This window comes from Carettochelys insculpta, chromosome 1 (genome assembly GCF_033958435.1).
Source record: "Carettochelys insculpta isolate YL-2023 chromosome 1, ASM3395843v1, whole genome shotgun sequence".
In the NCBI taxonomy this organism is placed as follows: Eukaryota; Metazoa; Chordata; order Testudines; family Carettochelyidae; genus Carettochelys; species Carettochelys insculpta.
Genome location: NC_134137.1, coordinates 285,423,739 through 285,439,441, shown reverse-complemented (window position 1 = coordinate 285,439,441; position 15,703 = coordinate 285,423,739). Strand labels below are relative to the sequence as shown.

The window sequence follows — 15,703 nt, the reverse complement described above, 5'->3', positions numbered from 1 at the left end:
AACTTTTGTGGGACAGACCCACTTCTTCAGATCTTCTATCTTTTAGAGACTGAAATTTTTTGTTGCCAGTGTTTTTTCAGGACTACAGTCACATTGCAGAGTGTACACTCTTAGGGGTGTCTACAATTTTTTTTTTTTTAAAAAAACACCCTTGTGTCCACACTGCAAAGCTTGTTATTCTGGACTATCAGGATATTTAACTCAAAAAGGTAACTTCATCAGAATGAATTATTTTTGCCAACCCCCTCACTTTCAATTTAAAATTGACTCTGTGTGTACTAATCAGAGGTCATTATGATTCAGTTGTCCTTCACAGAGGCAACCCATCATTGCTCTTATTTCAAAATTGGACTCCCTAGTATAAACAATCAATTTTGAAATGCTCTTGCAGTATGAACGCTCTTTTCAGGAATAACTTATTTTGATGTTAGAACATTGAAATAAGTTATTTCTGAAAAACCCTGCCATGTAGCCATAGCCTTGTTTTGTCACCCAAAGGCAGTTTTGGGCAACAAAATGTCGGCGTAGACAAAGGCAAAGGCTTTGACATGGCCATGTCAAAAGAGCAGAACAGCTCCCTCTCAGAATTCCTGTCGTTCTCAGTTACATCTGCTGCTGCCCTCATGTGGAGTCAGTTTCTGCTCTTTAGAGAGGTTAAAAAGTGTTTAAGGGGGAAAATCAGAGCAGGGTAGTAGTGGTCTGGGGTGGGGGGAAGGAGGAAGAAATTTACTAGCCTGGGGGGATCAAGCAACTACAGGTAGTGGTAGTCTAGAGGGGAAAATAGTCTCAGAGAGGAGGGGAAAAAATCCAGGAGAGGAGGGGAAGGAAGGAGAAGACGCTGCCAGATTGCACGTGGGGGTAAAACCCCTGCATGTGGTGTGAAGAGGGAAGTGAGTGTTACCTGGGTGGGATGAGCCATCCAGGGATTGGCAGGAGTGCTCAGAGAGGATTTTTAATTTCTTCCTCACAGGACACTGCAGTGTGGAAGCATAGTCTTCCTGGGACTGTGTTCGTAAAGGCACTGGAATCCCACCTCCACCTTGCCCCCATGCTCCATCACAAGTTACCCCTGGTATAGACTGCTTACCAGTGCCTCAGGGACATGGTATACACTATTACCAGTGCCATTCCCCATCTGGGGATGCACTATTGACTCTTGCTGGCGCCTCTCCCTGCCAGAGGATGTGCATCAGCTGTTGTCTCAACCTCTCTGGGGGAGGTCAAGGGAAACCTCCCTGTGCAGTGCTGATTCCCCATGGCTAGAAGGGTGTGACCCAGGGCCACTCCGCAAGCAGTGGCCCATCTGCCCTGTTACAGACATAAAATTTTGAGGACTGCAGCCCATTTCATCTGATGCATGGAGTGAAAGCTCCAGTTTGGCAGAGATTTATACACACATACAAAGATGGAAGTGTTACATTACTATGCAGAAGAGCCTTGCCAACAAGGTTAATTCAATCAGGATGGTTGCAGTTCACTCAAATAAAGCTGTTAGTCACTAAGGTGCCACAGGACACCTTGTCATTTTTGATTGGTAGCAATTATTTCTTTAGTGAAAACAACTGTGGTTTGGCTCTTTTCTAAACTTAATTAATATGAAGTGTTGATTTTAGCATATGGTTGTGCCAGCGCTGATAAAATCCAAACAAAATGCACTCCCATGATACTCTACCCAAAAGTTGAAATGAAGCTCTTTAAGTTATGTTATATTCCATTTTGCTTTGTTTTTAATTTCTGCTGTGGTCTATGTGCTTCTGGGTTTAGGGCCAGAAGCAGAAGTAGAGAAATAATATAATGGAGCCAATTTTTGCAAGATTTCCAACTCAATTCTGTAAATGTTCCAATAAACTTCAGAACACATCCAAACTTTGGAACAATCTCACTAAAGAAACAGTGGCAAGTTCCATTTCTTGAGCTAGTTTAATTTGACTAAAAAAACACTTGAAAATTTACAGTGGGGAAATTACAAAAGAAACAAAATTGCAAACTATCCTGGTCCACAGCTACGTACATTTTAAATATTTGAAAATATACTAAAGCACCTTTTCAAATAAAAAATTAAAGTTAAACTCTAAGTTTAAAATCATGATAAATTACGACTCTACAGAGAAGACTCTGGGAAATGGGTCATTGAACAGATGATCACTCTTAAAAATATCAGACAATACATTATAGTCTCAAATAGATATTTTCTCTTTCCACATATCAAGGTGGATGGATATGCATGGGTTAAGCCATCAGGTGAATGGGAAGATGTTGCAAGCATGGAGGTAACCACATTTTGGCACCACATAAAAGGTCTATCTGATTCATGGATAAAAAGCTAGGTGATAGAGACTTTTCCCAAAGAGAAAACAATCTTGTTTTCTCTCAGCCTTTCCTGAGAATATCAGTCTCCAGTCTCTGTGGAGTATCTTCCATGGCTTAGCTCATTTTTTATGTCACACTAAACATCCAGTTCTACAGATAGGTGCTGGAATTTTCTGTGGTGGCCAGCTGCAGGTATTCTAGGGTGCCTCTTCGGTAGCTGGCCACACGGGAAGGCTCACGCACCAGGACCCCTTCAGTTTGCCTTTCCTCCAGAGACTTTGTTATCATCCCTGCTAAGTCATCTTGCAGCCGCTGCTGATTCTCTCTGGAAATAGCAGAAGAGGAAATATATCAGTGACTCTTGCAATGATCCCAGTTCCCAAGCTACTTTTAGACAATTGTATCCTACCATCTTTCCAGAAGTTCACAGCATACTAGTGGGATAGTTTATGGGCACAATCAATTCCAAGTGAACATAGCAATCCAATTTAGGATCTACTTATGACTATTCCTGACAATGTGGATTACTGTATAGCCATGGAACTAAAATACAGTATTAAACAATGTAATGCACCTCAGCGTATCTTGCCAGCCATCTCTTCCGGCTAGCAGAAAGGAATGGCCTAGTACTGTTGGTAAAGACGCATTAAGCAGGCTGTTTGGGTTTGTTATTAATATTAAGGCAGGAAGAGTCCAAAAGGGTTCTTGTTAATCACTGTGTTCACCCTTAGGATAGAATTTTCTCTTTAATTTGAAAGCATAAGGATGTTTTTGGTATTATGGAAGAATTTGTAATAGTAGCGGTTACTTCAGTCTTAGAATATTTTGTACTAGATCTATTTTTATGAAAGCAACTATGCAATCCTTGCTTGTGTGAAGCAGCAATGTATGTTTTGGTTTTGTGAGTGAAGAATGTAAACGTTTGCAAAGAGATGAGTCTGAAGGCCAATCTGGTATCCAAATGGTCATAGGAGGGGTCAGAGACTCAGGAACACCAAGCAAATATCAAATGTACCTATTGAGCTGTGAGAAGAAGGCAGATTGATGACTCTAAAAAATGAAGCAAGCACCTATCAACTGGGACAAGATACTGTGATTGAAACCAGCATGATGAAAGAATAGGTAAGGGATGAGAAGAATAACTTAAGTAACATAAACACTACACTTGATAAACACCAATGTGAAACTCACTATTTCCAATAAAGGAAAACTACTATAAAAAGGCTCAGAAGGGTAGTTATGTTAGTCTGTAGCTTCACAAATAAACATTCCTGCAGCACTTTAAAGACTAACAAACTTATTCGGTCAGGAACTCAGTTTTATGTCACTTTTCAAAGGCAGCACTTCAGTGTCACCATACGCCTTTACTTCTGAAACTGACTCAGGCTATGTCGAGATTACAGGGATTTGCCGACAGAAGTTTGTGCCTGAAGACATCATACGACGAAGCTTCTGTCAACAGATCATGGCCAAACTGCCAAGCAGATCACAAGAGTGATCCACTCTGTAAGCAGAGAGTGGCCAGACTACCTGTCTGCTCTGTTGGCAAAATGACCAAATGGAAGCACAGCAGACAGGACTGCCTGCTGTCCCAGAAGCCCTGTCTGTTGACAGAGTGCTCCCTGGAACGTCCAGACCAGCTTTCTGTTGATGGGTCTGTGTCACCAGAGGCGTTATGCATCATGGGGACTATGTCTAGACTACACCGCAATTTTGAAATGCATTTTTCAAAAGAACGGTCTTTGAAATGGCGCACCGACACACACAAAGCCACAATCATCTATTTCGAAAAGCAGCCCGGCATTTCAAAAGGGAGCGCCTACACAGCCATGGCCACTATTGCAAAATAACAGGCCAGGAAACGCTGTCTACAGGGTTGCATGCTGTGAAGCCCTTCTGGGAATTCAGCCAGCTGCTCCCTTAAACAGCCCCTCCCAACACTCATACCCTGCATGTGCTCTGGGCTGCAAGGCTTGCTGTAACACTGCAGACCCTTCGCAGGGACCTGAGCTCTACCAGGGACACCATGCCTCCCCAGCAGCTCCCCTGCTGGGCGTGCTGCTTGCAGCTCTCCTCCAGCAGCACTGGAGGGCCAGTCACACAGGCCTCCTGTGGGCTGTCTGGCAGGGGCTACTTCAGTGCCCTCTGACCCTGCTGATTTGGTGACGCCGGGTGTACCCCACCAGCACCAAGTGTTGGGACTGCCTGGTGCAGGGGGAATGGGGTGAGAACTAGTGGCTACAAAACTTCAGTATGATAAGAGAGACCTTCAAGAAGCTGTACCACTGGCTGGCCCTAGCCCACTAGCACCGCTACACCAGGATGCGTCTCGCACTCCCGCTGCAGAAGAGGGCAGTGATAGCCATCTGGAAGCTGCCCACCCCAGACAGCCACTGGTCAGTCAGCCATCAGTTTGGGGTAGGCAAGGCCACCATCATGGCAGTCCTACTTGAGGTAAGCCCAGCTCAGGCTACACACCCACCACGGGGAGGGGGCCACCAGGAAAGGGGGGCCCCTGCAAGGGGCTGGGGCGTGGGACCTTGCAAGGGGCTGGGGATCACCCAGCCATGCACTCACAGACATGCCTGTCTTCCACCCCATGCAAGTCATCCGGGTGATAAACACCCTCTTCCTGTGTCGGGTCATCATCGTCAGGGACCTGGACGTTGCTCTCGCCAGCTGCACAGAGCTGGGCTTCCCAAACTGTTTTGGCACACTGGACAGGACACACATAGCCATCCGTGCCCCAGTCCACAGGACTGGAGCTTTTGTCAACAGAAAGAGGTAACACTTCGTGATCCTCCAGGCCCTTGTCAACACCTGAGGCCAGTTCAAGGACATGCGTGTGGACTGATCGGTGAGGGCCCATGATGCCCGGGTGTCTAGGAACTCATTGCTGGGGCACAGGATGCAGGAGGGCACCTCCCTCCCTCTGCGGGAGCTCCCAGTGGGAGACATTACCATGCCCCCCTGCATCATGGCTGATGCCATGTACCCGCTGCACCCATAGCTTATGAGGTCCTATACAGGATGCACTGACCCATCCCAGGATCTTTTCAACACATGCCTGAACCAGGCCAGGAACACTGTGAAGTGGGCATACACGCATCTCAAAGAGTGCTTTTGCTGCCTCCTCATGAGGTGGAAGGTCAGCCTCCTAAATGTGCCTATGGTGGTTGCAGCCTGCTGCGCTCCCCACAATATTGTGGAGAGTAAACAAGAACCCTTTACGCAGGGTTTTAAAAATTAAGTTAATAGACCTTATGCTTGTGCAGGTAACCTTCAAAGTGAGCACTAAATATAAACAAAGAAGTGCTTAAGTCTGCTGACAATCTAAAATGACAAGTAAGAGGTGTGAACTGCTCTCATTCATCTCATTTTGGTATTGAGTACGACGCTTAGTACAGTAATGACAATTTAACATTTCACTACTAATCATAGCATGCAAAGGAAAGGGAAGAAAAACATTATGACATCTGCACATTCTATTGTGACTGGTATCACATTTTAGCGTTAAAAGTAATCAGAGCTTGGACTGGGGGTAAAACTTGGGTCATTATCACCATTCTTTTTTTCCCCAGTATGAACTCTGCACCTATTTAATCAACATTCCTTTCAAATGAATTTTCCTTGAATGTCTGAGTACAAGGCCCTGATCCCACAAAGTACTTAAGCATGTGAGCAATCCCAGAATTATATTGGCTATGTCTACACGGCGCTCTGCCCAGCGCCACTGCCAGCAGAGCTAGGCAAAATGAGCTTCTGAGGATTGCAAATGGCACTCATTTTGGCACAGCTCTGCCGGCAGCGGCACTGGGCGGAGCGCTGTATGGACCCAGCCATTACATATACCTGTATGTGCAAGGAATGTCAAAAAGTATTGTATGTTAAACATTTCAGGAGAAAAGCGAAAGTCTGAATGAATGAAGCTGAAGTGCAAAGCCTGGCAGCTCTTTTCTTCCTTCTTACATACAAAGAACATCTTACACAGAAGGAGGTGTTGGGAGATTATACTGCTGGTCCTTCACCCCTGTCAGCCAGTAGGTAATTTCAGTTCCTTTGCCCTAGTACAACAGGAGAGAGGCACAATTTAGGGATTAGGTAGGCATGATATATTGATTTATATATTTTATGTTAAACTGTATTATATGATCGATGTATTATCTTTGCTTCCCGTATGCAACAGGCACCAGAGCATAGGATGGACACCTATCAAATCTTATAAACCGAAACAAATGCATCATAGCAAAGGGCAGCAAATTAATAGGCCTCTACCACCAAGCCCGTTCATCGCTGCTCCCTCTCCAAATTTTTATTACCAATGATATGTTCCACCTACAGTACTTCCTAGTTATCTGTATTTCCTTTACTTATGTCTCATATGCTTTTTCAATGGCTACATTCACTCTAGAGGGATGTCTCCAGTACCCTCATATGTCTTTCTTGTTTCCAGATGTTTGTCTAAGCCAAGTGAACATCTCAGGTGTATACCACCTTTCAGTAAATTTCATTTCTATGTGTATGTAGCCATGTAAGCTTGAGTGCTTGGATGGCTGCCCAGAAGAGATTCAGGTGCTGCCCAGCTAATTAGCAGAGTGCCCACAGCTACCCACAGTAGGCAGTATGTGTTTCTATTGGTGGTGCACATCCATCCATGCTTTGGTGCGCATAACAAAATTTATTCCATCCATGGATGGGAAAATTAGAGGGAACACTGGTTAGGATATATGTTACCTTCAGATAAGTCTCTCCTCTCACTTTATACTGGAAGTGACAATCTGTCCTCTTCAGGATGGCAATAGTAGACCCACTTACATGAATCCGTAAAGCTAAAAGTAAACAAATAAGCAAAAATACTCAATTCAGAAACTTAATGCATGAAGTGTTCTTTTCAGGGCAAACTGGTGCTATGTTAGAAGTTTATTAGAAGTAATTGCCTGTGATGTCTTAGGACCAATTCTGTGATTTAAATGACATGGAAGCTACCCATTTATTGTTGAACCCAAAAATAACTACAGCAAGATCCCACAGTTGCAAACTTAAGGTTCACTAATTCAATTATTCACAAGTGGGGCTACTTCCTGGGACTCCACAGAGGGGAGCACCAGCGGCTGCCACTTCCCCAGGGCTTCAGGCAGGAGCACCGGCAGCTGCCACTTCCTCGGGGCCCCAGGCAGGAGTGCTGGCAGCCACCGCTTCTTGGGGCTCTGGACAGGAGTGCCAGCAGCCACCACTTCCCCAGGGCCCTGGGGCAGGAGCACCAGCAGCCGCTGCCTCTCTGGGGCTCCAGGCAGGGACCACTGGCGGCTGCCATATTTGCAAAATTCAACGTTCGCGAGGGTTCTCAGCACCAAACCCTTGTGAATGTTGTGACTCTACTGTAATACATCACCAAGCATTATGTAAATGGAAACATTAAAAAATCTATATTATAACAAATAATAATAATAATAATTTGAGCCAACAAATGTCTCAGGATAGAAGTCATAGCGGTATTTGGAGGGAATAAATATCAAAAATGAGGAAAGAATAGGGAAAATCTGAGTAAAGGGAAGAAAAATTAGGCTGGCTCTCAGGCAACAGTCTTAGTAGCAAAACTGCTAGACTGTGGGACAATTATTTAATTACATTCAATATAATAAAGATGCCTATCCAAATCACTAGGCGCTGTAACGTCAATCAACTATATAAGCATTACATTAAATTTCAGTAGCATTAAAATCATCAGTCCCAAAGGAACCCAGTCGGCAAGGCACTTAGGCCCTTCATTAACTAGAAGCAAAAACTGGAATAAGTCTGCATTATCCTGGGTCTAGTGGAGAAATGGCAGTACTGTTTAATAGGTTTTTTCCATCATTGTTCTTGGCTAGAGAAGGGATGTTGTATTTGAGTGCACAACTAGCCTACTGCCAGATTGCCCAGAGAGGTGAGCTTCAATTCTTACGTAGACCTGTGGATTCCATCCTGGAAGCTGTGTTAACTGTATCTCCGAATAGACAGTAACGAGGCATCTTAATCCCAACCACACCAGCAGCACATGGACCTGAAAGCAAAGAATAAGTGTCAGAGAGAGAGGAAGACAGAGAGCGTGTTATTCCTTGGGGATTCAGAGAAGCCTTTGAGGTATCAGACATGCCTGAAAGAAACTGAAACGTAGGAATTAGTGTGATGCCATCATAACTATGGGAGTTAGCTAAGAGTGTGCCGGGGTGAGTGCGTGTTCTCATCTGGACGATGGTATTACTCAGCAGAAAAGAGGCAATGGATTCAACACTGATTGAAAGCACAATCTACAACACTTTCTACAAAATCTAGAGGTCTAACACCAAATGTAGGCCAGACCTGTCTCTGTTACCCTTGTAAAATATGTTACATATATCAACAGACTATTCATACTATTTGAATATATTTCTGTAAAGATAAAAATGCAGAAGTATTAGCATAATTCCTAAGTGTTATCTCTGGAAGCAGGGGTTAGAGAGAATGAATTTCGTTATGGATTTCTGGTGTTGTCTTGAAGGCCGTCCCAAGTAACTGAATTGTTATAGCCTTTCTCCAGAGAAGGACATAAATAACAAAGTAGTGAAACATTAAAAGATAAAGTTTCCCCAAGTACTTGGGATCTCTGGATTATCCACTATGCCCCCCTAATAAATTAAACCAAAAATTGATTCTCTGTTGTCCTCATGAAAACATTTGCTTCAAAACCATCTAATGTAGGCCCACTTTTCAGTGTGTGTTGGGGAAGGTATCTAAAGCTGTGTCTACATTACAGAGTTCCGTTGACAAAAGAGGCCTTCTGTCAACAAAACTAGGGCATGTCCACACTACAAATGTGTTCTGTTGAGAATCTGTTGACAGAGCACAGCTGTTTTCCCGGCAGAGTTCTGTCTTGACTGTTGGAGACATAGGCCCTCTGTCAACAGATTTTGTCAACTAAAAAATAGTGTAGATGCTCTGAGGGGCCCTCTGTCAACAGAGAGGGCTTCCAGTTCACAGGACTGCCCTGTTTGCAGCGCTTCTGGTTGGCTGGTCTGTCAATAGAGGGCTGGGCAGTCTGGCTGCTCTGTATCAACAGAGGGTGTTGACAGGGGGCGCCTGCATTAGGCATGTACGTGTTCTGTCGACAGAGGTTCTGTCGGGACATATCCGTCAACAGCAACTTCCGTCGACAGAACTCTGTAGTGTAGACACACCTTTAATCTACATAAAAGAGCTATAACATTCATGTTCATATGCCATGACCACGTACCAGAGTGAATCCCTATGCGAATCCAAACAGGCAAGCCTGGAAGATGTCGTAATTCAAAGGATCCCATGAAACTAAGGATGTCCAATGCCATCATACAGATGTCCACTGCATGGCGGTTGCCATTTCTCTTTGGTAAGCCACTCACCACCATGTACGCATCACCAATGGTCTCCACCTGTGAAAATATGATCAACAGTTACCATAACCAGTTACTGGAAGATAAATATAGGCTATGTCTACACTAGAAGCATCTGCTGACAGAAGTTACTGTCGACAGATAAATCTCAACAGAACCTATGTTGACAGATTGCTGCTATACACAACTTGCTCTAGTGACAGAGAGATAGCTGTGTTAGTCTGTATCCTATCAAAATAAAACAGCAGTCATGTAGCACTTTAAAGACTAACAAAAAATTTATTATGTGATGAGCTTTAGTGGGACAGACCCACTTCTTCAGATCATTGCCTTACCAGAACAGACTTAATATATAAAGCACAGAGTTCCAAAAATTGTTATCAAGGTTGACAAATCAGAAGAATTGTTATCAAGGTTGACAAATCAGAAAAATTGTTATCAAGGTTGACAAATCAGAAGAGCAGAGGGACAGCAGAGGTGGGGGTGGGTGGGAAGTTAAGAGTTAGATAAAACATCAAATTATGTAAAAGAGTCCTTCTAATGGGTCAGGTAATTGCTGTCCTGTCCAAACCACGTGTTAATGTGTCGAATTTGAATGACTGCTGTTTTATTTTGATGTGGGATGGGGAAGTTAAGAGTTAGACCCCACCCCACGCTGCCATCCCTCTGTTCTTCTGATTCGCCAACCTTGATAACAATTTTTCTGATTTGTTAATCTTGATAATTTCTGGACCTCTGTGCTTTATATATTGAGTCTGTTCTGGTAAGGCAACGATCTGAAGAAGTGGATCTGTCCCATGAAAGCTCATCACCTAATAAATTATTTTGTTACTCTTTAAAGTGCTACATGACTGCTTTTTTGTCTTATCGACAAAAGTGTTGGGCCTCAAATTTTTGAGGGATAACACTGTGGAGGCAAATGCAGAGTTCTGTTGAGACTTTGTTGATGGAATGCTTTATGTGTGTAGACGCTCCCTGAGTTATGTCGACAGAAGGCCCCTTCTGTCAACAAAACTCTCAAGTGTAGATACAGCCATTAATTATAATATGGAAAAGGCTCCTTAGGTCATCTCTTGCCAGTGTAGGATTGCCAAATTCTCTCCAATTAGATGACATCTGTCTGGCAGTGAAGTGCTCAGTACACAGTATTCTAGGCAAGACATCTGTGACCACTTGGTATAAAAAAAATCTACAGAGAGCTACACAAAGCACAGTAAAGGGAGAGAATCTTGGCCTGCACATCTCTCATTTGCGTTTATTTAGCACATCGGTTTTAAGTCTTTGTACTTAACTCTTTGTTCCCCAATACCCTGTCTATGATGCTTTATGTACCTTGAATATTGTTTAAATGTAAGTGAGGCTCTCTTCACCTTGTAAACATCGTGATGGTCAAGAATGTGGTCAAAGTTCTTATAGATGTCATTGAGCATGTCCACCACTTCCATGGGAGTGCTGTATTGGCAAAGTGTGGTGAAGCCGACAATGTCGCTGAAGTAGATGGTGACAGCTTCAAACAGCTCTGGCTCTACCCGCCCAGTCTCCTTCAAAGATTTTACCACTGGCCTGTGAGGAAAGGTGGAAGGAAAATGCAGATAATTAAAGCTTGTACTTTAGAGGATACCTCAACCTCCTAGAGCAGTCATAAGTGTTCCAGAAATAGAGGCTTGGTAATAAACAAACCAACATTTTGGTTTGAGATCAACCAGCACTTAGAAAGTCAGACATGCTAGCATTTCTGGCTACAAGAGCCTTATAGTTGAGGAGTTCTTATTTAGATTGTAAACTCTTCAGGGAATAGACATTCCTTATCTTTTTGTAAAACGCTCTTTATCCTTATGCCACCTTATACACAATGGCTGTGTCTACACTGAGAGTTCTGTTGACATAGCTCAGGCAGCGTCTACACGCATAAAGCATTCTGTCGACAGAATCTCGACAGAACCCTGCTTTTGCCTCAACAAAGTTATCCCTCAAAAATTTGAGGTTTAAGTCTGTTGACAGAGTACTATCGACAGAAGTGCAGCGTATACACTTCTGTCAACGAGAGGTCTTCCAGTTCCAGGCAGCCCTGTTTGCAGAGCTGCCATGTCACTTTCTGTCACCAGAGGGCAGTGCAGTCTGGCAGTTCTCCGTCCACAGAGCAAATTGTGCGCAGCAGCAATCTGTGGACAGAGGTTCTAATGCTTCTAATGAAGACATAGCCAATAACTGAGATTCTGAGAAAATCCAGAAACAAGACTGGATAAAGCACACGGCCTCCTCCCAAGACCTGCTTTCAAGTCTCTAGCTTGGAATTGTGCACACTAAAGCCAAAGAGACAGTCCTATCTATATGATGCTACAATTTGGACTATGGGGTTGTGAATTGCAGCACACACTCGTGTGCTGTGCTATAACTCCCCTGTCTGGATGCAGGGGGTGCAATCTTAAAGGTATCTAGATTGTGCTAATTTAGTCCTATTTAAAGAAGATTATATTAATATGAAGTAGTTCACACCCACATAATTCATATGAAGAAGTTACAGCACAGGACAGCACACTAAAGAGCGCTTCAGTTCACACCATTATAGTCCCAACTGCAAGGCTGTATAGACATAACCATATTTCTTTCTGCTTAGTTCCAATCTGTCGGGTGAGCATTTATCAGCTTTGGAAATTGAATCCAGTTTCCAATGCTCTTTTGTACATACACTTTTTCTGTACATCTTGCTCTTGAGGCATTTGGCCATGTGTCCTGGCCAAGTTCCATGCTGTTTAACTATATTCTGCCTTCCTAAATTCTCGTTCCTGTTTCAGTTGTCAGTGACAGTGTGTCACTCTTCATATCATAGGACCACGGAAGTATATTAAGCTAAAACACACAACGGCTGTGTCTACACAAGCCCTCCCCTTTCGAAAGGGGGATGCTAATAAAAAACTTTGGGATATGCTAATAAGGTGCTTCCATGAATATGCAGTGCCTCATTAGCATAACGGCAGCCGTGGCAATTCGAAAGTGCCGCTTTTGAATAGTGCACCATCCATGTAGACAGGAACCTTTTGAAAGGACCCCCAGTCTTCAAAAGCCCCTTATTCCTAAAACCAAATAGGAATAAGGGGCTTTCAAAGACTGGGGGGTCCTTTCAAAAGGCCCCTGTCTACACAGGTGGTATGCGATTCGAAAGCAGCGCTTTCTAATAGCTGTAGCTGCCATTATGCTAATAAGGTGCTGCATATTCATGAAAGCACCTTATTAGCATACCCCAAAGTGTCTCATTAGCATCCCCGTTTCAAAAGGAGGGGGCCTAGTGCAGACATAGCCAAAGACCATTTTAGGACAAACAAGAATGTCCACATGGAGAATTAGTGCAAACTAGATAGTGTGCTTTAAATTCACACCTTAGTTTACTCCACACTAATTTAAGTAAACAAGACCTTACTGTAAAAAAGGCCATACTGTTATTTACTGTTAAAACTACTGTAGCATGCTATCACAAAGGCAGCTGCCCTTCGATAGGTGAATTGATTCCCATATACATAATTTGTAAATCTTATAAAAAATTCCAGGACCCTATCAGGATGAAAAGTGTTGCTAATATGGTAAATGCTTGATACAACGGTCTAATGGGGACAGGGGCGTCCGTTTAAACTGAAAGTCTGTTATATCGGAAGATTTACTCCTCCAGCTCCCAGCCACCCACACTCTGCCCTGAGCACGGTGGCTCCTTAGGCTCCAAGTCTCCTGTGCTCAGGGCGGAGTGAGGTGGCTCCTCAGTCTCTGAGCCACCGCTGGTACTGTGTCCCTCCTCTCTGCCCCCCGGCAGCTGGGATCACTGCCATCTTCAAGCTGTGGCCAAGGACCCCGTGGCTGCAGCAGTCTCAGCCATGGCCAGGGACCCTGCAGCTGCAGTGGTTCCAGCTGTGGCCAGGAAGCTAAGGGATGCAGCAGTTCCAGCCATGGTGGTCCCAGCTGTGGCCAGGGACCCCGCGGCTGTGGTGGTCTCAGCCATGGTGGGACTAGTGGTGTCTCTGGTGAGTCACCATTTATAGCACTGTACAGTACAGTACTGTACTCTACTTTCTTTTGGTGGGGGGATGTTAGTGGACATCCATAAATGCCAATGTCCAGTAAAGAGCGGTCCACTGTAGCGAGGGTTTACTGTATATAAACATTACATGCAAAATTTACTGGTTATGTCACCTAATTAACTGAAAAGTCAGCTTAAAATAAGTATTAATTCATGTTGTGAAATGTCTGTTCATTGTACTCTCAAGAACCTCATTCCATTGTCAAGCTAAGTTTTCAATCAGTTTGCTTGTTTATCATCATGTATAATGGTCAAATAAAGTCTAGTGTTTCAAATTGTCTCTGGGTTGTTTAGCCTTCTCTTTGCACATGGCACCTACAGGTCTGCTTCTGGCATCCCTCCTATCTGTCTTTCAGATGTACTGAGGAACACTGGTTTGGCCAGTCTTAGGCAAACAATCCTCTTAAGCATGATTAGCATTCAGATAGATTGGTTAATTTTATTGGTCATGTGCAACATACATAAACTAGAAAGTGCTCATCTACGGCAAGACAAATTTAAATATTTAAACAAAAAGCAGTCAAGTAGCACTCTAAAGACTAGCAAAATGGTTTATTAGGTGAGCTTTTGTGGGACAGACCCACTTCTTCAGACCATAGCCAGACCAGAACAGACTCAATATTTAAGGCACAGAGAACCAAAAACACTAAGCAAGGAGGACAAATCAGAAAAAGATAATCAAGGTGAGCAAATCAGAGAGTGGAGGGGTGCGGGGGGGGGAAGGTCAAGAATTAGATTGAGCCAAGTATGCAGACAAGCCCCTATAGTGACTCAGAAAGTTCCCATCATGATTCAAACCATGTGTTAATGTGCCGAATTTGAATATAAAAGCCAGCTCAGATGTTTCTCTTTCCAAAACAGTGCGATAATTCCTTTTCGGTAACACACATACCTTTAGGTCATTGACAGAATGTCTCTGGACATTCCACATATCTTCTCTGGAAATACCATCACTGGACCTAACCAGGTTACTCACAGAATCACGGGCACTTTCTCATGCTCCTCTACTAACATCACATATGCCATCATGTGCCAACAATGCCCAGATGCTTTGTATATTGGACAGACTTCTAACTCCCTTAGACAAAGGGTCAATGGGCACAAAACAGACATCAAAACACTCCAGAGCCACAAACCAGTTAGTCAACATTTTAATGGAATGGGGCATTCTGTCAATGACCTAAAGGTATGTGTGTTACCGAAAAGGAATTATCGCACTGTTTTGGAAAGAGAAACATCTGAGCTGACTTTTATATTCAAATTCGGCACATTAACACATGGTTTGAATCATGATGGGAACTTTCTGAGTCACTATAGGGGCTTGTCTGCATACTTGGCTCAATCTAATTCTTGACCTTCCCCCCCCCGCACCCCTCCACTCTCTGATTTGCTCACCTTGATTATCTTTTTCTGATTTGTCCTCCTTGCTTAGTGTTTTTGGTTCTCTGTGCCTTAAATATTGAGTCTGTTCTGGTCTGGCTATGGTCTGAAGAAGTGGGTCTGTCCCACAAAAGCTCACCTAATAAACCATTTTGCTAGTCTTTAGAGTGCTACTTGACTGCTTTTTGTTTTGATAGTGTATAGACTAGCACGGCTTCCTCTTTGTTACTATTAAATATTTAAGTTATAAATCTTAACTCCAGATGAATCAGATAGGCCTTGCCACAATACTCTCCCTTTCCACTCGACCACACTTGACCGATCACAAATTGGGGTATGATAAGCCAATGGGGACTATTCTGGCTTAACTAAATTGCCATGGCTATGCCACCATAATCCACCATGTAGCATGGATGTAACCTTGACCAACTGATGGGGATTTTCTGTTGGTGCAGGAATACCACTTGGTCAATAACAATGTTATTCTTCCGTCAGCATTTCTGGGTCAACACTTAGGATTAGGTCATCACGGCAATGTTGGTCATCGGTGTTTTTCTGC

The 15,703-nt window shown here is 43.6% G+C and overlaps 1 protein-coding gene across 1 annotated transcript in view; it reads right to left on the bottom strand.

Moving 5' to 3' along the window:
* Positions 1-2,460: 2,460 nt before the first annotated feature.
* The window catches only part of GUCY2C (guanylate cyclase 2C), a 95,001-nt gene continuing 81,758 nt past the window's right edge, over positions 2,461-15,703 (bottom strand). The window contains exons 22-27 of the mRNA XM_074983932.1: positions 11,069-11,261; positions 9,563-9,737; positions 8,255-8,353; positions 7,045-7,139; positions 6,298-6,374; positions 2,461-2,635 (exon numbers count right to left, since the gene is read on the bottom strand). Coding sequence (XP_074840033.1) covers positions 2,461-2,635; positions 6,298-6,374; positions 7,045-7,139; positions 8,255-8,353; positions 9,563-9,737; positions 11,069-11,261 — 814 coding nt within the window. The remainder of the gene's footprint in view (positions 2,636-6,297; positions 6,375-7,044; positions 7,140-8,254; positions 8,354-9,562; positions 9,738-11,068; positions 11,262-15,703) is intronic.